At 33.6% G+C, this 23,912-nt stretch overlaps 3 protein-coding genes and 1 non-coding gene across 4 annotated transcripts; 1 reads left to right on the forward strand and 3 right to left on the reverse strand.

Annotated features, from left to right (window-relative positions):
- On the reverse strand, window positions 1-3,314 carry LOC122274683 (dephospho-CoA kinase). Its single transcript, XM_043083699.1, has 3 exons — window positions 3,156-3,314; window positions 1,364-1,509; window positions 1-614 (listed from the first exon to the last, which is right to left on the reverse strand). The coding sequence occupies exons 1-3, from the start codon at window positions 3,261-3,263 to the stop codon at window positions 176-178; spliced, it is 693 nt and encodes a 230-aa protein (XP_042939633.1). The 5' UTR covers window positions 3,264-3,314; the 3' UTR covers window positions 1-175.
- A 58-nt stretch (window positions 3,315-3,372) lies between these two features.
- On the forward strand, window positions 3,373-3,443 carry TRNAG-CCC. The gene has a single exon. It is a non-coding gene; the product is annotated as a tRNA-Gly (tRNA).
- Window positions 3,444-8,606: 5,163 nt separating this feature from the next.
- Window positions 8,607-9,818, reverse strand: LOC122274420. The gene has a single exon (XM_043083461.1). It carries the CDS (start codon window positions 9,816-9,818, stop codon window positions 8,607-8,609), a length of 1,212 nt encoding a protein of 403 aa, XP_042939395.1.
- Window positions 9,819-11,276: 1,458 nt separating this feature from the next.
- Window positions 11,277-12,361, reverse strand: LOC122318163 (glutathione S-transferase PARB-like). Its single transcript, XM_043135346.1, has 3 exons — window positions 12,116-12,361; window positions 11,963-12,011; window positions 11,277-11,877 (listed from the first exon to the last, which is right to left on the reverse strand). Exons 1-3 carry the CDS (start codon window positions 12,263-12,265, stop codon window positions 11,429-11,431), a joined length of 648 nt encoding a protein of 215 aa, XP_042991280.1. The 5' UTR covers window positions 12,266-12,361; the 3' UTR covers window positions 11,277-11,428.
- Window positions 12,362-23,912: the final 11,551 nt, after the last annotated feature.

The following is a 23,912-nucleotide window of genomic DNA, read 5'->3' on the forward strand; positions in this document are numbered from 1 at the left end:
TGAGAATCAAAAGGAAGCCTTTTATTGATAATCTTCCTTCCCAAGAGCAAATTAAAGTACTTTTCCGTTGCCAACAATTGTTTTTTTTAAATGTAATTCACAAGTTGGTTTATATGAATACATCAGCAAAGATCTACTACAAGAAGTTTGGGATAGTTATTATGGCTCCAAACCATTAGCATTGGATCTTTCGACATATAAGAACACCAACAACAACACAAGCAAAGACTGACAACGCTCCCTGCCTGGAAAGACCAAACTCAGTCCATGTCAAGGGCTTTGTGACCTCAAATAATACCTTCCTAAAGTTTTCATTCAAATCCTCTCGTGATCCTGTGTTATCAATCACTATGTCAGCTTTAGTCCTTTTTAAGTCAAGAGACATCTGAGCATTTATCCTGTTTTGAGCATCCTCCTTGCTTGTTCTGTCTCTTTCCATAAGTCGTTTAAGCTGAGTTTCCGGATCAACCCATACAACTATAATGGGCTTCGTCCACTTGTCCATCTTGGCCTCGAACAACAAAGGCACGTCAAGGACAATAACATCAAAGCCCCTCACCCATAGCTTCACAATTTCCCAGAAGATACCAGAGGATATATAAGGAGCCAATAGCCTATAAGATGATTAATAACCACTACTCAGAACTAATTGCTCTGCAAGTTCTTCAAAAAAGTAGTTCAAGTTCAACACAAATTTCTGATGATAAAATGCCAAGGATACACCATGCAATTACTTGCAATAAAATACATGTTGAATAGACTCCTTGCAGAAATTAAATACCAGTTACTTCTGAAATTAAACTAGATAACAAGTTTCCCAGACAATAATTATATTTAATCTACATTTTGAGAACCAAGTTTCATCTAGCAGACAATCAATTAAATGGCATTAGTAGTTCACAACTTGGAATAAAGTTTGATCTACTGAAAATTACAGAGAGAAACACTACAAAATAGGAAGGCACCCCATGTGGTTTATTTTTCGAAGCTGAAAAAAAAAAAATTACTACATCACTAAGTCAAAAAGTTTTAACAAGAACCAAATGTGGAATGCTGAATGGAACATATCATGTATTTTTTTTTTTTTGATAGGTCTTATCATGTATTTATGGAATGACATCCTTTCATTCCTTTTTCTCACTTGAATGGATTTATGATAGAGCATGGATTTGTGATACCAAATGTAATAAAAGATGAAAAAAAGAATGCATGAACAATTTTCCCTTTTTTCTTGTCAAAAGGGAAAAAAGAAGAGAAAAGAATGGATTAACCTTTTTTATTTATCTAGATTTAACTTGGAATCATGTAATCTAAAAAATCTTTTACTAAGATCATTTTAGGAGTGCATACTATATATCAGTACCGATTAAGAAGTTGGCGCTTTGTAGGATCAGTGAACACAATTTGACCCAATTTAGGCCTATCAACTTCTCCATTAGCTTGTAAAATGTCCTCTCCAAATGCTGCAACTACCTTTTTCCACCCACCAGTGCCTTTCTTTAGCACATCCTGAAAAAAAAAAAAAAAAAAGGTCCCATTTAAAGTAGATGCAAAAAGACCAGAAGCCACAAAGTTTGAGACTTGCTAGCAGCTCAAGGCATAGAGACAGAAAACTGAAAGTCCTCAAATCACATCAACATGAAAAGGACTGAATCACTTGAAAAATTGATAGGGGTAAGTTAAATATGTGTACCCCTGTAGCTTAGTATAAAAAAATGGTTACAGAGAACAAAAATGAGTCACTGTTGGCGCAAAATGAAAAGCACTGAAGAAGAAAAAAGACGAGTCAATCATGTAAACATATACTAAATGGGTTCCCATATGAAGGCAATTTTGTGAGTAGAAAGAGAGGAAAAAAAGTAAACTAGAATAGTAGCAAGGTTTCAATCAACACACACAAGAACCTGCAGAAGATAGAAACGGAAGATTACATCAGAATGCCCATCAGCAGGTTGCTGGGTTTTCTTCTCAGGTGTTTTCTAACTTTTCTCTTTAAATTCTCCGGTTATAAACTTATGGGCCATTTCTTTCTTTTCTGTTATGCACTAAGGAGCATTCATATGGATAAGAATATGTGCATAATAAGATATGATATGAGGATACACCAATCCTCACAAATTTTAGAATACGCATATCCAGATACTCTAATTAATTAACATACTCATTCATATTTTCAAACAAGTATTATGCTGGAATCAACATCCCGACTAATCTCGGAAGTGCTCAGGCCCTCGGCAAGGAGTTTCCTGCAAGTGCACTACGGGTAGTTCAAAGGGAAAATCCTCCAGCCTGACAGCCCCTAGAGGTTGTTTGCCCCTAAAGAGATTTGAACCTTAGACCTGCATACTCCCAAGCCCAAGGCCCTTACCACTTGAGCCAACCCTTAGGGGCTAGAAACCAAATGTTAGAAGGTGAGAGATATGTCTGGATGATAAAACTAATGATGATTACTGGTTTCATAGATAGAGCATAAGAGAGATAAACAACAAAGAAAAATTATACAGTAAACGGAGCATTTCAGATTCAAATCCAATTCAGATATGGCTACTAGCTTGAAGAATGTAAACTTCTAAGTACTATACTTAATTAAAAGTATATTTCTTTGTTACTTGTTATAAAAAAGTAGATTTCTTGTACACTCTACTCCTTGTGTACTTGGGCTATGCCTTATCACTTGATTTAATAAAAACTTATATTACTTAAGAAAAGGTATATTTCTTTGTTACTTACTAAAAAAAAGTATATTTCTTTGCTTTCTTATGGAAGAAATTTCCGATTCATGGAAGAAAAAAGTTTTTCAGATTTAACGTCTTAAATTCTAAGTTTTTAACTATTAATTTAACATTAAATTGTTTAAACTTTTAAATTCGGATTTATCACATGTGACATGCAGAGGAATAATTTTTCTTAAACGTATTACTTAACAAGCTTAGTAAATACTCTAAACAGGTAAAATCTGAACCAATGATATTCATTATTCAAGTAAATTACCCAAAGCAAGTAAAATCAAAGATACAAGTATTTATATTACAACAATAATTGAGTGAGTTCTAATGTATGATTAAGCAATTATGGTCAATCACAAGGCTTAACCTGCGAAGGTTTCCGATCTAAAGGCAATTTAATAAGACAAAGAAGGAGAAGAAAAAACTTACGCGAGCGATGAGGTCGGCATCGACGACGGGGATGCCATGGGACTTGAAAAGATTGGAGACGGTGCTCTTCCCCGACGAGATTCCACCGGTCAGTCCGACAATTCTCATTCTCTCTCACTCTCTCGCAGCTGCTAAGGGGGTTTTGGATTTTTGGAGTAATAAAGCCATATTTATCCTTCATGAATTTTCTATTTTAATCCACCAATATTAACAAAAGGCGCATCTAGTGTAGTGGTATCATAGTACCCTCCCACGGTACTGACCGGGGTTCGATTCCCCGGATGCGCATTTTCTTTCCCTTATCATTGAACTATTTTTTTCGTATTTAAAAAATTTCAAATAAATTGAACAGTAAAATTATAATACATGAACAATCTTACTGACTATCTCAGAGAGATATCGGAATTTATAATGAATGGAGGTTATTTAACTTTTTTTTTTGGACAAATGTTGTTCTTAAAATAAAATGAAAGAGAAGTTCTACAACATAATTTATAAAAATAAACTTATAAATTGACGGATAAATGATATTTGTAATCATAAAGTGTGTAAACGTCTTGTATTATTTTTGAAAGAAATAAGTAAATATGAGATTTACCTGAAAAAAATTAATTTTTTAATAATAGATCTAATTCTGTAATATTTACACAATCTATAACTGTATCTAACTTTACTCAAATTAACATACATTTATTTGATATGTTAAGGCCCCGTTTGGTTACACAGATGAGATGAGATGAAATGTTTTAAATAGTAATGAATAAAATATTGTTATAATATAATTTTTTAATATTAATTTTGTATTGAGATTTGAAAAAATTAAATTTTTTATTATATTTTATATAAGAATTTGAAAAAATTGTAATGATGAGTTAACATGAGATGAGATGAGATATTTTGGATTTCGGTAACCAATCAGGGCCTAAATCTATTTTATAATAAAAATAATTTTTTATAATATAACATATCATATTAAATTTTGTCAATTTATAAGTTTATTTTTATAAAATAATATATGAAAAATGCTATGGATTCTGATGTCACGACTGTATTTTTATTTTTATTTATTTAATAATTAAAGGATTTTTTCAAAAAATATTTGATAGTATTAAAAAAAACATAAAAATAAATAAAAATAAAATACACTTATCGGACACATTGAATCTTTTTTTTTTTTTTTGAAAAGAATACCTCAGTATTTCATTGATGATAATCTGTGTTACATGATCTGTCAAAATCCAGACCCTTTTGCAACAAAGGCTGGCATATCTTCTATCCAAACCGTTTTTTCTAACAAGCCTAAAGCTGTTTTTGCTAGGTAATGTGCCACTGTATTTTTCTCTCTATGTGCAAATTGCAATTGCCAATCTCTATAAATTCTGAAAAAAGACTTTGCATCCTCAATCAATGGACCTAAAGCTGAGAAATCTTCTTCTTCCCTTTGGATTGCCAAGATAACATTCCTAGCATCACCTTCAAATATAGCATTGTGAATGTTTAATTCACTGCATATCTCCAAAGCCTTCCTCAAAGCCACGCATTCTGCCACTGCTGGGTCTTCCACATAATTCCTTTATTCACAAACAGCAACTAAAGGTTCTCCCTCCTCATCCCTTATAATGATCCCCACTCCCATCTTCCTCTCTTTTGGCTTAAAAGAAGCATCCCAATTCACTTTGACAAAGCCATTCTCTGGTTTTTCCCATTTCTGTAAACCTCTAGTAGGCACTGAGGACTGGTTTTCCTTCAACTGTAAACTCTGAGCCTTCTTATATTCTACCAAAGCTTCCTTGGCTGTTCTGATCACTGCTGTTGGGCAAGACATCTGTTGTTCAAAAACAAAACTGTTTCTGCGTAACCATAAGTTTCTGAACACCATTGCCACTTCTTCTAGCTGATTCTGATCCATGCTCTGCATCATTTTCTCCCATAGCCTCATGAAGCCATCTTCTGTTCTACTCCATTTGTGGACTCTACCATCAAACTCTGCCCAAATGTCATTTGCTACTGGACATGTCCAGAGGACATGCTCAACAGTTTCTACTTCTGCTTTACAGACTGGACAGAAATTCTCTTTTACCACTTTTCTTCTAAAAAGGTTCTCCTTGGTAGGTAGTAGGTTGTTTCCAGCCTTCCATAAGAACATTTTTGTTACATTAGGCACTGTGAGATCCCAGATTTTTCTCCACCTTTCATCCATATCCTTCCCTGATGAGCACTCCCCCTTCTTACTCTTCAACCTCTCCAACTGTAGGTAGTAGGCACTCTTAACCGAAAAAACACCCTTCTTGGAAGGGCCCCATATCAACTTGTCTTGTGCTGACCCTCTACTGAGAGGAATACTCAGAATCTGTTGAGCTTCCTCCTGGTTGAAGATTGTTCGAATTTTAGTTTCATTCCATTCCCCCTTATCCTTGTCAACTAACTCTTCAACTTTTGCATCCTCCTGTAAAACAGTCATAGGTGATTGTATTGCAAAGGATGAAGGGGAAGACAACCATTTTTCACCCCATATTTTTATCTTACTACCATCACCCACCCTCCACCTTATGCCTTCTTTCACCAGGTCCCTAGCCTCCCATAAACTCCTTCATATCAGAGAAGGCTTAAAACTCAAGTTGGCATCCAGATAATTGGATTGCTTGAAGTACTTCTCTTTGAAGATCACACCAGCTAAAGAATCAGGAGCTTTTATCAATCTCCACCCTTGTTTAGCTAATAGGGCTAGGTTAAAAGATTCCAAGTCCCTAAAGCCTAAACCTCCTTTCCATTTCTGCACTCCCATCTTCTCCCATGTCCTCCAGTGTATACATTTTCCTTCTTGTTTCTTCCCCCACCAAAATCTCGAGTAAAGCATATTGATCTCCTGACAAAGCTTCTTTGGTAACTTGAACACTAACATGGTATAAGTTGGTATGGCCTGTAGAACTGCCTTTATCATTATTTCTTTCCCGGCTTGGGAAAGAAAGATGTTTTTCCAACTTGTTATCTTCTGCCATACTCTCTCTTTTAAAACTCTAAAAGTGTTGAAGCTTGATCTTTCAACTATTGCAGGGACTCCCAAATACTTCTCATAAGTACCACAAACCACTGAATTCCCAGCTTCCATTATCCTCTTTCTATCCCCTTCCTTTGTATTGCTACTGAAAAATACTGAAGTCTTCTCCTTATTAAGAAACTGACCCGATGCCTTTTCATACTTCTTCAATACCTCTTGTAGTCTATTCCATTCTTCTAGCTTTGCTCTCCCAAAGAGGATGCAATCATTTGCAAACAGCAGATGGTTGATGCTGGTACCTCCTCGAGTCACTTGTACTCCCTTTGTAATCCTCTGATTTTCATATGAGTTTAAAAGAGAGCTCAACCCTTCAGCACAAAGGATGAAAAGGTAGGGTGACAAAGGATCACCCTGCCTCAAACCCCTTTTAGGCCAGAATATTGTACCAGGAAAGCCATTGATTAGAACAGAAAAAGAAACAGTTTTGACACAACTCATGACCAGCTTAACCCATTTTTCATGAAAACCCAATTTTTTCATAATGGACTCCAAAAACAACCACTCAACTCGATCATAAGCTTTTGACATATCTAGTTTTATGGCCATGCTTCATACTCTCCCCTTCTGCCTAGATTTCATGGAATGCAACAATTCATATGCTACCATTACATTGTCAGTGATTAACCTCCCAGGCAAAAAGGCACTTTGGGTTGGGGAAATAATCTTTGAAAGAATCTGTTTAAGCCTATTTGAGATAGTTTTGGAAACTATTTTGTACATAACATTACAAAGGCTTATTGGTCTAAAGTCACTAGCTTTCTTTGGTTCTTTACACTTAGGAATCAAAGCTATATGGGTATGATTTAGACTGGGATCCATGGGCTTACCATTTAGAAAATGTAGAGCATTTAGGCATACCTCTTCAGCAACTACCCCCCAGTGGTTCTGATAAAAACAAGGGCCAAAACCATATGGTCCCGGGGCCTTTAATGGAACCATTTATTTCAAAGCTTGCTCCACCTCCTCCCTAGAGAAACTCTTTATCAATGCAACATTCATAGAAGGAGTTACTCTCTCTTCCAGCCCCACCAAACACTCCTCAATCTCCTCACTACTAGGCTCAGAGGACTGAAAGAGCTTCTCAAAATAAGATCTGAAAGTTATTTCCACATCTTTGTACCCCACCTTTCTTCTATTTTCTTCATCATACACTGAGTTTATAAAATTCTTCCTTCTCCTTTGATTAGCACATGCATGGAAATATTTTGTATTCCTATCTCCATGCCTATACCAATTACACTTTGCCCTTTGTTTCCACTTTAAATTCTCTTTTTCTAATAAAGCATGCAATTCCTTTTTTAAGCTCCTTATTTCACCTATATTACTGCTGTTCTCCTCTTGTTGTAAGCTTGCTAGTAGTTTTGTTTTAGCTTCAATCTCTTTTTCTCCCCCCCATCCTTTTCCCTTTACTCCATTTCTGTAAAGCATCCCCACTTTTTTGCAGTAGAACTACCACAGATCTGGCATTCACCACTTCATCTCCATTTTTTTGCCATACCTTTTTGAGAATCCCCTCACAATCTTCTTCTAGAGCCCAGCATGCTTCATATTTGAAGCCTCTTTTCCTCCTCCCTCTTCTATCTTCTGGTTTCAGGATGTGTACCAATAAAGGCTTATGATCTGAAGTTCTGGCCACCAGGACCTCCACCCATGTTTCTTTGTAGGACTCGATCCATTCATGATTTGCTAAAGCTCTGTCCAATCTTTCCTTAGTGAAAGACTCATCCTCATGAGAGTTACTCCAAGTAAACTTCTGCCCTTTCCATCCTAGATCATAAAGATTCCCCTCCTGCAACACTTCTCTAAACATCTCCATTTGTCCTTCAGCCCTTGTTCTTCCCCCCCATTTTTCATCATTTGTGAGAATTTCATTAAAATCGCCCACTATAAACCACCCATCCTCGTTTGGAGGTTTAAAGGACTTCAACATATTCCAAACTTCCCTTCTTTTTGCAGCTTGTGGCTCTCCATAAAAACAAGTTAATAACCAGCTCTTCTCCCCTTCCTCTTCTACCCACACATTGATGTGTCTTTGAGAATAGTTAATAATTTCCACTCTCATGCATGGCTTCCATAGCAAGACCATACCCCCACTCTTTCCCAAAGCTTCTACCACAAAACAACCCTTACAAAATAACCTTGTTTTTAAACTGTCAAAACTTTTTTTCATTGACTTAGTCTCCATTACAAAGACTAGGCTGGGATTATTTTTCTCTGCCATATTGCAGAGATCTTGAACTGTCTGAGGGTTCCCCAACCCTCAACAATTCCAACTCAAGATTTTCATAATGTTTGGCGGGGCTGAAAAACAACCTCCGCCACTACAATTGAATTTTCAAGCTCCTTCCCCTCACTGCCCCATCTCCCTTTCTTGTACCTCCCTGTACTCTCTCCTACCTCACCCTCATCACGGCCTTTTTTTTTTTTTTAACTGTTGGAGTTTCAACCACCTCCTTCTTCCCTTTATCTCTAGCTTTTCTTTTCCAACCTCCTTTTTTCTGTATCTGTTTCTCCACCTCAGTGCTCCCCCCTTCTACCTCCTTCCCTTCCTGTATCACTAGCACATTACATTCAGTATCCTCAGCCAAGTTCTTACCATTACTGTTATTTTCTGTCCCCGCACCCATAAATTCCTGTAAACCCTTCTCAGTGCTGTTCTTTTCCCCTTTTGATTGATTTTTTTCTACCTCCTCTTCTATCCTTCCAACCTTCTCAGTCTTATCACTCACAGCAACCTCTCTCCTCTCCCAACCAGATTCCCTCTTAGTCATCTCCTTGCTTTTTTGGCTCCCCACCTCACTCATTTTCTCTTCCACTTTCATCCACCAATTTGACTCCTCCCTCCTCCCTCTACCTTCATTAAAAACCTTTGGTTTTTGAGCAAACTTTGCCCGCAACCAAGAGCCATATTGTTGCTCCTCACCCTCCTTTATCAACATATCCCTAGTACATCCCTCCTCTCCATGGACAATACACCCACAAGAGAAGCAAATTTTTGGTAACTTCTCGTATGTGAAGGAAACCCAAAAACTGCACCCTCTCACATTGATGGTTCTTCCTCTTGCAATTGGCTTGGTTAAATCCAGATGAACCTGAATTCTCAGAAAATTCCCCCAACCACTGCCATCCTCCTGCATTTCTACATCCTCCACCTTCCCCACTGAACTACAAATTTGCGCAACTTTTACTTTTGTCATACACGAGAGAGGCAAATCATGAACTCTCATCCAGAAGCTTCCCGAATCAAACTTAACTCGATTAATGGGAGTGAATCCCTCAAAATCCTTAAGCACTAGGAGCTGGTTGTCAAACAACCAAGGTCTACCAGACCATACTCTTTCTTTGTCAGCAATTGTCTCAAAACTTAAAACAAAGACATTCGAACATACCTCAGTTAACTTCACAGCCTTGCTTAACCTCCATATCTTTGCCAACGTAGCTTCCAGTACCTCTCTGCTTATGATTCTTGATGAGCAGATTTTTCCCAACAAACTCCTCTGTTCTTTGTAATCTAGTTCAGACGTAGAGTCATCATCCAGATTGATGTCCACTTGCTCCTCTTCCCTCAGCCTTAACCTCTTCCATTTCTCCTCTAAGGATTCCATTCTGTCTTCCTCTAAGAGTTCGTCTTTCTGTGTTTCTGCTCAGAATGCAGAACTCCTTAGCCTTCCGTCACCCCCTAGCCACCGTAGACACGCCTATCTCGCCCTCTCTCTGTGTCTGTAACCACCTCTTTGTGTCTATAACCACCTCTAAATCTTCTCTCTACGGTCCAAAAATTCAAAAAGTCGTTATAACAAACTTCACGTGCCTATCGCACCACTCACACACCATCTCTTTTTTCAAAGAGAAAAAAGAGAGGAGAATCCGGAAAAAAGAGAGGAGATATAATGATTACATCGGACACATTGAATCGGTAGGCCTAGCATGACCCATAATCTATATGCGGCTGGTACGAGTGAATTGTAAGCTAGAAAAGTAACGGTGGAGATGCAACGAGATGGAGGCCGGAGATGCGACGGGTTGTTGGAGCTGTTTCTTGAAAGAGTCAATGATCGTACCCACTTTTCTCACCTACTACAATCTGCATTCGCTAATTTGGTTATGGTATGCACTCTATCGGGATGTACCAATAATCAGCCACTATTCAAGAACCAGGTGTGTACGAACCAACCCTCATATACCAGTGGATGAGATTCGTGACTCTTTGAGATCTATTGTTCCCGTTGGTGAATCTTAAAATGTATGTAAGTTTGTTTGTATCACATGCGTCAATGGAGAGAGATCATTTGCAAATCTCCATGCACCAAAAAGATGGTTGCTTTTAAAGTATTGTTAATTGATTATGTATATGTAAAGGATAATTTTGATAAATATAAGATGAATTTAAATTTTGACTATTCTATTTATTTAAGTCTTTATATTGAAATAATTATTTTTTTATTATATAATAATAAAATAATATAAGATAAATTTAACTTTGACTATTCACATCAAATCTCTATATTAAATTATCTATTTATTTATTATACAGTGATGATTAATTAATAATTTAAAAAATATTTAATTTTTTAATTATTAATTTAATTTAATTTATTATATTTTAATTAATTAATAAAAGAAACTCATGTGAATATTATGAAAATAGATAGAGAGAATAGAGAAAGTTATAAAAAATAATAAAATAAATATTTGATGTGTGAAGAGTACTTACCAAATTTGATTTTAGATTATCAAATTTGATTTTAAATTTAGATTTATTGTAGTTAAAGCTACTGTAGCCAGGATTTGACTAATGGTTTTTTATATTCTATTAACTATTTGAAGATGGTTTTTAATGTTTAGATATTCCTACGAGAATGCTCTTAGCATCTGTTTGTTTAAATGTCTATCATAAACAAGCTGGATTGATTGTCAAACCACTTCAAAGAGAGGAAAGGTTCGTTCTTTAATTTAAATTCGTTGCTCAGGGTTCAAGATTAGTCATTTTAATGACTTGGGTGCATGAACTTGATGCCTTCAACTCGAAGATTGAACTATGAAGGCAGAACACCAATAACAACTTGTGAAAGCAACATAAAAATGTAAATGCCGTCATTGAAAATGGGAAGACTATGACACTAGAATCAAAATACACTGAGCTCAAACCTCTCGTGCTCTTATGGAGGAAAGACAAAATACATATGGTAGGATGCATCACTATCTGCACTCCTAATTACTGCTTATGCGCGGCAAGGACCTTCAACCAAGATGGCCTTGATCTGATATCAGCCACCCAGGCACTGACGTTGGGGCGCGAATCAAAGAGCTCTTTAATTCGAGTACCCATCAAGTATTCTATATTGGGCAGGTGGTGCAGATCGGCCAAGGTGAAGCAGTCCCATCCCAGGTACTTCGACTTAGCCAGTCGAGACTCATAGACATCAAGAACCTTGGCCAGTTTGGGTTCGTTCTCCTCCACAACTTTTGTGTCTGTGTTCAACCCGAACAGTGGCTTTATTGCCAGCTCCCAGGTAAGCAACGTGGATGGGGGGTCAAATTGATGGGCCTCCACCTCCATCCACACAGATATGGTTGATTTCTTCTTAGAGTCTCCAGGTGGTAACAGCGGAGTCCCCTTGTCTGCATACTCGTGGCAAACGTATCTAGTTATTGCCCTTGATTCTGCATTACAAAAGAAGAGTCCAGTTAGGATGCAAAATCAGTAAACTCGCACTAATTATAGGAGTTGCTTATAAATTAACTTTACCAAAGAGCGTCATATCTCCATCTTCAAAAGCTGGAACTTGACCAAATGGCTGCATCAACAAAGGAAATGTTATATTCAAAAGGGATAAAACTTGTAACAATAATCTAAAGTATGTAGGGGTAATAACATGATTGGCTTTGATCTTGCTCTTACATTCATGGACAGGAAGTGCTCTTTTTTATGTTCACCAGCTTTCATGTCTACATTGACAAACTCAGCTTCAAGATCTTTCTCATAAAGGGTGGCTAGAACTCGCGTTGTGGCTGTTGAGATCATGTTCCCATGGAGTTTAATGGCTGCCATGATTTTTTTTATTTAGTTGTATGTGATCAAGTAAGAAGAAGAGACAGGGGGCAAGGAACAGGTCGCTATGAGAGTGGAGGGAAGTTGCTGATACTTTTATAGTGCGACTTGAGTTTCAATATCTTTTTCTAGAATCCTCCATTGGAAAAGACTGTAAGGTCGAGCAAACTGCCAATTGTATTATATTCCAAGACGTGAAAATTTGTGCCAAAATGGGAAGAATGCACGTGACTGATGGTTAGGTACGACTAATGTTTTATATTTTTTCAATGACGTATGGGATGACTCTAATAATATCAGTACATGTTATTTTTTAGAGTAAATAATGACAATAAAATGATAATATTTATTAGACGAAAAATAAGAATTCTTCAAAGTTTCAATGAATTGCTTTAATTTATATTTTTTCAATTACGGATGGGATGACTCTAATAATAAGAATTCTCTAGGTTTGGTTTGGTCTTCAAGAATTTTCATTTCAATTTTAAAATTTTCATTTCATCTTTATAATTTTTTAAAATCTCTGAACAAAATATTAATATTTCTCTAGGTTTGGTTTTACTACAATTTGGTTGAATGGTTGCATTAGAGGGAAAGGCAAAAGACCTAATGGAATTGGTTCTGGTGGCAATATGAAAGGCAAAGAAAGGGAAAGTAATAATTTTTTACTATCATAAGAAAATTCAAATGAGAAATTCTATTTACAGTCTTCATTTAAATGGGGATTGCATGTACGTGCCTTTTATTAAAAGAAAAAAAATATCATTTTAGGAATAACATTTTAATAATTTTTAAAAAATTTAAAGATAAAATTATTTATATTTATATTATAATCTTCATTTAAAGACTATATATAACACTGCTCAATCCAAATTCCCATCTTTTTTTCGGGGGAACGTCCTTTTGAATTGAATAATTGAAATAGTATAAAATATTGAACATAGTTGGGAGATCATATTCTTGGCAAACTTTTGCTTTCGCTTTATTCTTTTTATTTTTTTGTTTAATTTTTATTTTTTGTGAGATCTATTTCGATATAATTTTTAAAAAAATAATACTTATAATCTTCTAGAATCTAAGTATTGTACAATTGTTTTTTAAAATAATGAGCTAATACGAAACTCACATAAAAGAAAAAATTAATCTTTTTAATAACAAATTTTATTTTTTTAATTTAATGATAAAAAATATTTTTTAATTATATTATGAATTTTGTTTAAAAAAATTTAAGAACACTAAAACGATACTTAAAAAAATAAAGAAATAAAAAATGAAATATGGGACCCAATTTTGGTGGCTGTAGGTCACTGCTCCCACGAGACCGGAAAAATATAGTTACAAGCATAATTGTGTACTAATCTGTGTACTAATATGATGTGATTGGTCAAAAAATAGATTTGATTGAAAACAATGTTAATTTAAATTTTAAGTATGAATAAATCAGTATTAGTATACAGATTAGTGCGCGACTGTGTTTGTATATAGCAAAACTCATTCCGAGAAGAATAATTTTGTAAAATTTATTTTTATCTTTTTTTATTAATTTTTTTATTCTTAATTTAAAAAAAAATTAATATCACTAAATAATATTTCTTTAATCACTGAGGAAAAAAAATTGTCAGAGTCCAATTTAGACTCAACGATCGGTAATTCTAACATTTTTGAAAGAAAAATGTGCATCAGAAAAGCTATCGATTTCTATTTATTTATTTTTATATTTATTTATTTATTTGTTAAAAAAATATATAAATTCTTTTTTAAAAATATTTAAAAGGATTTAAAAAATATTAAAAAAAAATACATTCTATACTTTATCCAAAAGAATCCTCGGAAGTTCAACCACTCTCAATAACCGTATCTTTGATTAATCGAGAAATTTGACTTTTTAAATGAAACGTCAGCTTTAGCATCTAAAATATTTTAAGAAAAAAATCTCAATGAGAACAGTTCTTTCTATCCTCTAATGAGAGCTGATATGTCAATTTCTTATTAAAAGAATAATATATTCTTCCAGACTATATTAAAATAAAAAATAATGCTACTTATTTTGATAAATGGTTTCGAGTTCCGATACATTTTTTATTATTTTTCCAGTCAGTTATTAAGAAAGTATTTTTATGATTTTTTTTAAATATATATGCAAAATTATAAAAAGATGAATGGAAAAAAAAAGACAAATAACCTTACCGAACCCTTCCTCGAAATAAATAAAATATAGATGAATAATACTTTAATATATAAAAAAAAAAAATAAGAAAATGGTAGTCTGTTCACCACACGTGGGGTGGCCCACCTCCTGCGTCAAAAAAATGCCAGCGAGACGGGTGTTGTGTGTCGGGTTGGTTAGCCAATTACATGGCAGTGGCACCACAACTAATGGTACATGAACGATGGAAGAGGAAATTTTAAAAATTTTTATTCATTATCTTATATTAAATATTTTTATATATATAAAGTGCCTATGAAATATAAATTTTTTGTTTTAATGGATCTACAATAATTTTAATTATTTCCTTTAACTTTCAGTTAAATCCGTCCTGCGATTGAACTTGTCTCCTTAGTTGCTGTAAAAGAATATTTACGAGAAAGAAAAATAACACTTCCTCAAGCGCTTCTTCGTAAAATCTATTCCTCCTTGAGCGTCGCTCCAAAGCTCTCTCGCGCTTCCATTTCTCCACTACCACTACGAACCATAACACCCACAATCACTTTTTGAAACATTGCTTCTAAAAGGTTAAATCTGCCCAATATTTCTCATTCTTTTAAATTTTTTTTTTAAGGTTTTTATCGTTTCAAAGTTATATTTTCTTGTATTGAGATTAGTGTTTTTTATGTTATTATGAGGTTTTTAAATGGATTCCTAAGGCTTGATAGAAATCACAATCGACAAAAGCATTCTCAATAGAAATTTGCTAGCCGGATTTTGTGTTAATATTTTTGGCATCTCGTACTTCGGATTTGGATTTTTGCGAGTTTGCTGGACCTCTGTTTTGTGCATTTTGGTATGTGTAAATAGTTTTGCATTTAGGGTTTTTGCATTTAATTTCAATGGGCTTTGTTTATTTTTGTTTGTTGTTCATTTTCTTGATGTTTATGCGTTCAAATATGCAAGCTTTTGATGGTTTGTACGTATTTTGGTTCTCGTGGATATTAGGCTTCTAGAATAGAGAAGTTGTTTTCTGAACTATTGTTTTTGTTTATTTTTTTCTTTTTTATTCTTATTTTTAGTTTATGACTAGGGAAGTCTTCTTGGATTTTACCCCTTGATTGTGGTCTTGTTAAGGGACAAATGTTTATAGAGATTTAATATCTTCCCTTTTTTTGTCAGCTACTAGATATAAATGATGCAACGAGTCGATGTGCTGCATCTGCTGCACCAGCAACTTCTGTAACTCAGAAGCTTGCAAGGTATAGAGATATTCTACATGAGTTTACCCAGGTTTATTTTATGTCATTAACTTCTTTTTACCCCCTTGCATTCTACTTTTATCAATTGTACTCAGTTTAGTAAGGTTTAAAGTTGTCTTAAAAAAACTATTTGATTTATGTTGTCTTCTGGATATGTCACTTTTTTATTAAAAAAAGAACTTTATAATATTTTGAAGAACGTCAATATTTCAGCTCAATTTTACTTTCCAACATAATAATTTCAGAAACTTTCTTAACAAATATCCTCTTTCATTGGGAAACAGGAAAAGTGGTTTGTGTTTTATTATTAGCTCAGTTATGTGGCTTCAACATTTACATAGTGACCTTCTTTCTATTTTTATGTGTGTGACATTTATACAGGACCTTATTAGTGTTATATTACTTGTGATACATCAACATTCATCTGTCCCATGAAGAACTGGTGTTTTTCTCTGTTAGGAATTTAGAAGAATCAAGGGAAACATAAATTCAATGAAGGAGCATGTAGAGCTTTTGAGTTCAGTCAGGGATGATATTAATGAGAATAAGGTAAGTCTGGCTAAAAGCTCTTCCTTATCTCCTAGCATAAACTATTTCTGTTTTTTTTTTTTAATTGTTGCTATTTATTCTGTTCATTGTCATGTTTTTCAAAGGTTTGTTTTACTCTACTTCATGCAGGCCTCTGGGTCCCCAAGGATGCAGTTACTACGGGAGAGAGCAGCTATCCATGGAAGTATTGCTCATGTAAGCCTAAGTAGATTCTATGTTATAGTGATATTACATGTTGTACGCTTTTCGAAGAAATTTTCCCATATCAATATGCAATTGCCACAATTTTTTTTTTTCTATTTTTTAAGTGATGTGAGAAATGAGATTTTTAGATTTTTGACTCGCTGGACATGAATGGATAGGGTAATATATGGCATCATTTGTTAAATCTAGATGTGCGAACATTGGAATACATGATGAACTATAAATGTGTGTATGTGTGTGCGCGAGAGAAACAAATGCTTAAATTATATAGAGTGAAGATCAGATGATTGTTCTGCAGACATTTGGTTGAGTTAAAAAGCACGACTTGGAAAGGCTAAATGAATGTCTAGCATTTGATGTCATAGAAATTAATTTTTGAGATGGCTCTACATGGAGCAATCTAGCTCAACAAGTAGTATTTTACACTTTGTTTGAATAGATTATCCCAGGGACAATGATTGAGTTACTATTCCAACTACTATTCCCATGGCTTTAGAATTTCAACAACTGATTGCAAAAGTTAATCTGGTTTGTGTCTTCATTTTGGCTGAGAAATGGTTTCACATAGTTTTTGAAGCACATTGGAGTGGGTTCCTCCGATTTTATGTCCATGATATTATAATGATTTTTAGAAGTTATTTATCCTTGGATTTTAATAACTTTCCACATTGCCAACTGCTATGAATACTTTTTTTGTTTAAGAGTTTCTGACATTCATATATGAAGTGTATTCAAGTTTACAAAGACAACTCAGAGTATCTTGAGTGTTCTGTCTTTTGGGTGAGCCAAATCTCATAATTAAGATCCAAGTGTGATGACATTAAGTTATTTTATGTGGCTTTATAGTCAACTGCAAAATGAACTTTCTCATGGAAGATTTCCCCCACAAGACATTGGGTTTCACTTTCGAGACATGAACTGTTGATGTGAGCCTATTACTTAGGTAGCGAAGGATTGCCCTCTTATCTTGAGGAAGATGAAGGAAAACTGGAATTGGTCCTAATGCAGTTTGTGCAGGTAGTACTGTTGACATGGAAACATATTTGTGTACTTTTGATTGGCAAGGTTATGAGGCAAAGTGATAAGCTACTCAGAGCTTGTATATGGAAGTCCAATATTCAAGGGAAAATAGGTGTAAAGATAGTTGGCCGGTTGTATGTTATCCTAGAAGGGAGGTTCTTCTAGGCTCAAGAAAACCAAAGCAGAAGTGCTGGCCATAGAAATGAGATATCTTTGGTTCTGGTTAGTGCAGAGAGTTATTCTATGGCTTTTTTTTAATAAGTTACTCTATGTTAACCTACTGGTATTGGAAAACACTGATAAAGAGGAAAAGCTTCTGGGAAATTGAAGAAACTGGAGAATACTCAATCCTTGCAGTTTAGGATGTTAGCAGTCCACAAGGTGAAACACTTAAGTTACCTATAAAATAAATACAACACGGTTAAACAATTAGGCCAGTTGAAAGATTGCCTTCTTATTGCTGTCATTACTTTAACCATGAATTTGGCACCTTAAATGGCTTCTCCCCCAAGGTCCTAAACTATGCTTAAGAATCTTGTCTGGGTTGGATCACATGAAAATGATGATTTTAGTTTTGTAATTAATGGAAAAAAATGGTGCTGACTCAGAACTGGTTGAACATAATTGAGAGAGGCCAGGATCACTACTCTCCATGACGAGTGACATGTGTCCCACAGAATAAGCAAGATTATATTTTTTTCTGGCTTGCTTTGCATTAGCATATATAGCGATAAGAATACACCATTCGTCCCCCCTCCCTCCCCCCCAAAAAAAGAAAAATAGTTTCAGTCCTTTGTATTCGCTTTTAAGTTGATAGTCATAGCAAATTGCAAGAAGGTGAAAATATTAATTCTTAAAAATAATCGTATAATTAAATTAGACAAACGTGCTTTGTACATTGCTTTCACCTAGTATAATAAAAAAATTTTAAGTATAGTTATTTTTACATAATTATTTATTAAAAAATAATTGATACAATCAATCATATTAGTATAGCACATAGAGAGTATACAAAAATGATTGTATGTAACATTATTCATATATAATATATAAATGATAAATATAAGAACTCAATTAGTTTAAAAAAAAATTAAAAAAATTAAAGAAAGTTAAAAATAAAAAATAAAAGTAAGTATGATGTATGAAGATGATGATTTGCAAAAGTCTATTTTAAATGAGAAAATTTTTACTAATAATCCATACACCACATACCATGCAGAATTTTTTATTTATTTATATTTTTTTCTTACTAAATATGTAATGTATGGATGATGAGTAAAAAAACTTAATTATCTTAAATAGAAAAATATTAAAACAAAAAATAAAAAAAATAAAAAAAAGTGGTGTTTACATATTGTGGAGAGATGATGAATAATAAAATTTTTTAAATGATACAATATGCACGATATTTTTTATAATTATATTTATATAAGAGATATTTATATTTGATCGGTGCAAAACTTCAAGTGCACAGTATCGTAATTTTATAATAAAGTGATAAGAAGAGTATCGTCGTCAGGGATTGATAACTTATTTTTGACAAATACCAAAATTATACTAATCTTGATTTTATCTAGAGAATTCACTTAGATTTTTGTAATTGCAATTTAAAATAAAATCAATTCAAAGAAAAATACGCCAAGGAAAATAAAAATGATGTTCGAAGATCAAATTAATAGGAAAGAAAACTTCTAGGAAATCGATTTCACCTAAATCCTCACTATACTTTACTCATCTAACTAATTGAATTTAATTCTTTTTGTTTATTAGCAAATATCTAATTCGTCCAAAAGTCTCTTTTGATAGTCAACTGAAAATTATTCTTGTTCATCATTTTATACAAGAGTATGCAAATTAATAAAACAAGAAAGTAATAAGACCAATGATTTAATTACTATATAGGTTTATACAAGTTTTTCAATCTCTATATTTACCTATGCCAAAATATTCAAGATCTATCCTATAATTCCTTCTTTCGATAACAAATGATAAGATTAAAATTATCTAATTAATGACCAGTTAATTAGAAGTACTAAACTCAGAATAAATCAGATAAACAAAGAAAGAATTGCTTTAAATTAACATAGAAAATCAAACATAGTTTGGAACTAGATTACATCGTTTTTTTAGAATAAATAAAATTTAGTTCATGCTAAAAATTAAATTCAACATAATTTTTCTAAGAAGAATAGAAGAAAAATGAACACTGAAAAATATCCCCTCTTGCAGTATGCAATCTCCTCCTCTGAGTTGCAGCTTGCTAGCGTACGTGCAATCGCAGCTCGTCTTCATAAACACTAGGAAAAAATTCACTTTTCCGTCCCTGTGTTGCGTCTGTGCTTCTACCCAAAAAAATATGTTTTTTTTTTCTCTTCTCTTGAGAGCCAAGCCAAAAAATTTAATTTTTTCAAAAAATTGCTGTCCGTTTTGTGCCAGCTTCTACATCCCTTTTTTTTTCTTTTTTTCAATCCTATCTTCCAAGTGTTTATCTCAATCCCAAGTCAAATTTTCAAAGACCATAAAGCTCCGTGTTTTGTGCCTCATTTCTCCATCTTTAATCCTGCATGCAACATATTAGATAATTAGGATTTTTACCAAGTCAAATATCCCATAAAATAAAAAAGGCCTCACAAAATATCATTTAATTCAAACCATGCATTTCCTTTCCATGTCCAAGACCAAGTCAAATCATCTCTCTCTCTCTTTTTTTTTTTTCAAAAATCCTTTAATTTTTTTTTTTGGCTTTTAATTTCAACTTGATTTTTATTTTCAAAACAGTTCTGATGACTAGCTCTCATATTCAGATAAATCTTCATTTAAATGAAAGAGTGTCCTTAGATAATATGCTTCTAAAAAGTTGATCTTCATTTTCTTCAAATTTGAAATATAATTAAAATAATAAAAATGAAGCCTAAAATCAACAAAAATAAATAAAATTAGAATAAATTTTAAAGTTAAGAGGTGGTAAAATATATTAAATTATACAAGTCATCAAACACCCCCAAACTTACAACCTTGTTTGTCCTCAAACAAAAAGAAAATAAAATAAAATACTACTTTAGGCAATATCAATTAGAACCCATAGAGAAGTATCATCACTCACCAAGCTATGATTTGAATTTAGATTTCATCACTAGTATCTTACTCTTTTAACGTCAAAGATAGCAGGAAAATAAATAAAAAATTTAGAAATTTTTCAAGCAAGAGTGAAATATTTACTTCAACCTAAAGTTAAGACATTGAGTGTGTGTGTGATATAGTCAATTTAATCTCAAACCACCTGCAAACTTTGATAAAAGTAGAACAACTAAAATCAGAAGAATTCTCTCAAAACTTAACCCCATAAATCCAATTTTCAGAAATCCTCTCCACTAATGTAGTCAACACCAAAATTAGAAATCAAAAGGTCTTTAATAAAGTTGTAATGATAGGCCACAAGGTGAAAGTTAAGAAAGAACTGGATATGGAGAATCAAAGCAAACTGAAAAAATACTTGAAAAAAAGAACAATAAAAGAGATATCCACATGATTCAAATCATAGCCATTTTTTGGCTATATGTTCATACTGGTGACATTATTGTTATTGTAATCAATGAAACAATACCAACTACTCATTTAACAAGATTTGAAGTGATACACACTCCACTTATTGATTTTTTTTTCTATTTTTTTTTTCAGCCACCTCAATTCTTCTTCTTTTTTCAGCTTTTTTTTTTTCACTTTTTTTTGTACACTTTGATCAAACAGAGCAAACATAATACAGATAATTTTCTTTGAACTAACTCTCTTAAAATGTAAATTTCCACAAAAGTATTTTCTCAAACTATAAAAGGTAGATTCATGATTTTTCAGGCTTAGAGCGAGAATGGTTTATTTAGTTAAAAGAACAAATAAAAGCTTATGTAAAATAAGGATCAAGGGAGTTGACTATGGAAATACAACATGCAATGATGGCATGATACTTAAGACGGCTAGGAAAGCTTTTTGGTTATGACAAAAAAATTGCCTAGATCATTTCTCTAATATTTGGTATCACTAGGATTTCACCTCAAGGATCTATCAACGGATTCTAGAGCAAAGCAAGATTGAACTTCCCTCTTCTAGTTAATTCAACTTGTTCTCTTCATAAGCAAAATGGAATAAAAAAAAAAAACGACTATGTGCTCAATTATTTTCAAGGTCAAAGATTTAAATCAAAGTACCCACAAAACTTCGCTTGACATAAAAGAAATTTTTGAAAATTTTTCTTAAAACCATCCTCATCACAAATTTCAGAGTCATAGAAAATTCAATCATTCTTAAATACATGCTTGGTAAGAGAATCACACAACTCAAGACTTGTAAAATCACAAGTAAAATAAAATAAATAACAAACAAGAAAACCAAATGACTATAGGAGTTTACACTCCCAAACTTAAATTAAACAATGTCCTCATTATAATGTAAAAGTGAAAATGATTGAAGAAATGACATGAACTACCCTGTTTCATGGTGAATCAACCGTAGTTTATAATTTTCAGCCTTTTATTCATGCTAAATAAACCTGCGTCAAAATCTAAATTATTAAAAGATGATAAATAAATAAATAAAGATAGTAAATAATAAAAGAATAAAAGAAAATTCTATGGGTTGCCTCCTATAAGCGCTTGTTTTAAAGTCTACAGTCAGACTTTTCAATCTTCATTAATTAGGATCTCCAGGTAGAATAAATGTATAGTTCCTCTCCACTTGTTCTCCATAGTAGTGCTTCAATCTCTAACAATTAACTCTGAATATATTCTCTGTCTTGTCCTTCAAGTCTATTGCTCCAAAAGAGAAAACTTTATCAATTATATAAAGACCTGTCCATCTTGATTTTAACTTATTCGAGAAGAGTTTGAGTCGTGAATTGAAGAGTAAAATCTGCTGTCTTGGTGCAAACTCACGTCTAAGAATCTGTTTGTCATACCACTTCTTCGTCCGTTCTTTGTAGATCTTAGCATTTTCATATGCATCATTCCGAAATTCATCCATCTCATTCAATTGAAGAAATCGCTTTTCCCCTGCTGCCTTTAAATCAAAATTAAACTTTTTTATAGCCCAATAAGCTCTATGCTCCAACTCTACAGGGAGATGACACGCCTTTCCAAACACTAATCGGTAAGGAGACATCCTGATAGGTGTTTTAAAAGCTGTATGGTATGCCCATAAAGCATTATCAAATTTCTTTGCCCAATCCTTTCTATTAGTGTTGACCGTCTTCTCAAGGATGTTCTTGATTTCTCGATTTGAAATTTTAGCTTAGCCATTAGTTTGAGGATGATAGGCAAGTGCTATCTTGTGCTTCACACCATATTTAGAAAGAAGATTATCAAACAACTTGTTGCAAAAGTGGGTCCCTTCGTCACTAATAATAGCTCGTGGAGTGCCAAATCTTGTGAATATATTCTTATGCAAAAATTTGAGCACTACTTTTGCATCATTTGTTGTAGTAGCAATTGCTTCCATCCATTTTGACATATAATCAACTGCTAACAAGATATAAACAAAGCCAAAAGAAGGAGGAAAAAGCCCCATAAAATCTATTCCCCGAATATCAAATAACTCAACCTCTAAGAAATTTTTCAATGGTAACTCCTGACGCCTTGAAATATTTCCCATACGTTGGTATCGGTCACAAGTTTTCACCAAAGTATAACTATTACGAAAAATAGAAGGCTAAAAGAAACCGTTTTGAAGTACCTTAATTGCTGTTCGGGTTGCTCTAAAGTTTCCTCCATATGATGATGAATGGCAATGATGGAGAATGGCTTCCATCTCTTCTTCTGGCACACATCTTCGAATGATTTGATCAAGGCATCTTTTGAATAGCAAAGGCTCATCCCAAAGATAATATTTCACATCATGCAGAAACTTCTTGCGTTGGTGGTAAGGAAGATCAGGTGGCAGTACTTTACAAGCTACAATATCAGCATACCAAGAAAGCTTGATCTCACATGCAAACAACTGCTTATCAGGGAATGCTTATTGGATCACTAAATCTGGTCTTTCTTCCTTTTGCTCTAGCTGGGAGAGATGATCAGCAATTGAATTTTCACTTCCTTTCTTATCTCGAACGTCCAAATCAAATTTTTGAAGAAGCAGGATCCAATGAATTAGCCTAAGCTCAGCATCCTTCTTGCCAAAAAAATAGTGAAGTGCTGCATGATCAGTGAACACTATCACCTTTGTACCAAAGAGGTAAGATCGAAATTTGTGACAAGCAAAAACCACAGTAAGTATCTCCTTCTCAGTTATTGTATAATTTAACTGAACTTCATTCAATGTCCAGTTTGCATAATAGATGACCCTAAACAGTTTGTCTCACCTTTGTCCCAACACTGCTTTAATTGCAAAGTCACTTGCATCACACATAACTTCAAAAGGTTGACTCCAATAAGGTACAATCATAATTGGTGCTGAAATTAGTTTCTCCTTGATTGCATTA

Source organism: Carya illinoinensis, chromosome 8, assembly GCF_018687715.1.
Source record: "Carya illinoinensis cultivar Pawnee chromosome 8, C.illinoinensisPawnee_v1, whole genome shotgun sequence".
NCBI classification, from domain to species: Eukaryota; Viridiplantae; Streptophyta; class Magnoliopsida; order Fagales; family Juglandaceae; genus Carya; species Carya illinoinensis.

Excerpts from the sequence above, each read along its gene's own strand:
- LOC122318163 (XM_043135346.1), bottom strand. The coding sequence starts at position 12,265 with ATGGCAGCCATTAAACTCCATGGGAACATGATCTCAACAGCCACAACG. Across the intron at positions 12,012-12,115 it reads AGCACTTCCTGTCCATGAAT|CCATTTGGTCAAGTTCCAGC; the intron begins GTAAGAGCAAGA and ends TTGTTGATGCAG. Across the intron at positions 11,878-11,962 it reads TGGAGATATGACGCTCTTTG|AATCAAGGGCAATAACTAGA; the intron begins GTAAAGTTAATT and ends TTTGTAATGCAG.
- LOC122274683 (XM_043083699.1), bottom strand. The coding sequence starts at position 3,263 with ATGAGAATTGTCGGACTGACCGGTGGAATCTCGTCGGGGAAGAGCACC. Across the intron at positions 1,510-3,155 it reads ATGCCGACCTCATCGCTCGC|GATGTGCTAAAGAAAGGCAC; the intron begins GTAAGTTTTTTC and ends TTTTTTTTTCAG. Across the intron at positions 615-1,363 it reads AAGCGCCAACTTCTTAATCG|GCTATTGGCTCCTTATATAT; the intron begins GTACTGATATAT and ends ATCATCTTATAG.
- LOC122274420 (XM_043083461.1), bottom strand. The coding sequence starts at position 9,818 with ATGGAATCCTTAGAGGAGAAATGGAAGAGGTTAAGGCTGAGGGAAGAG.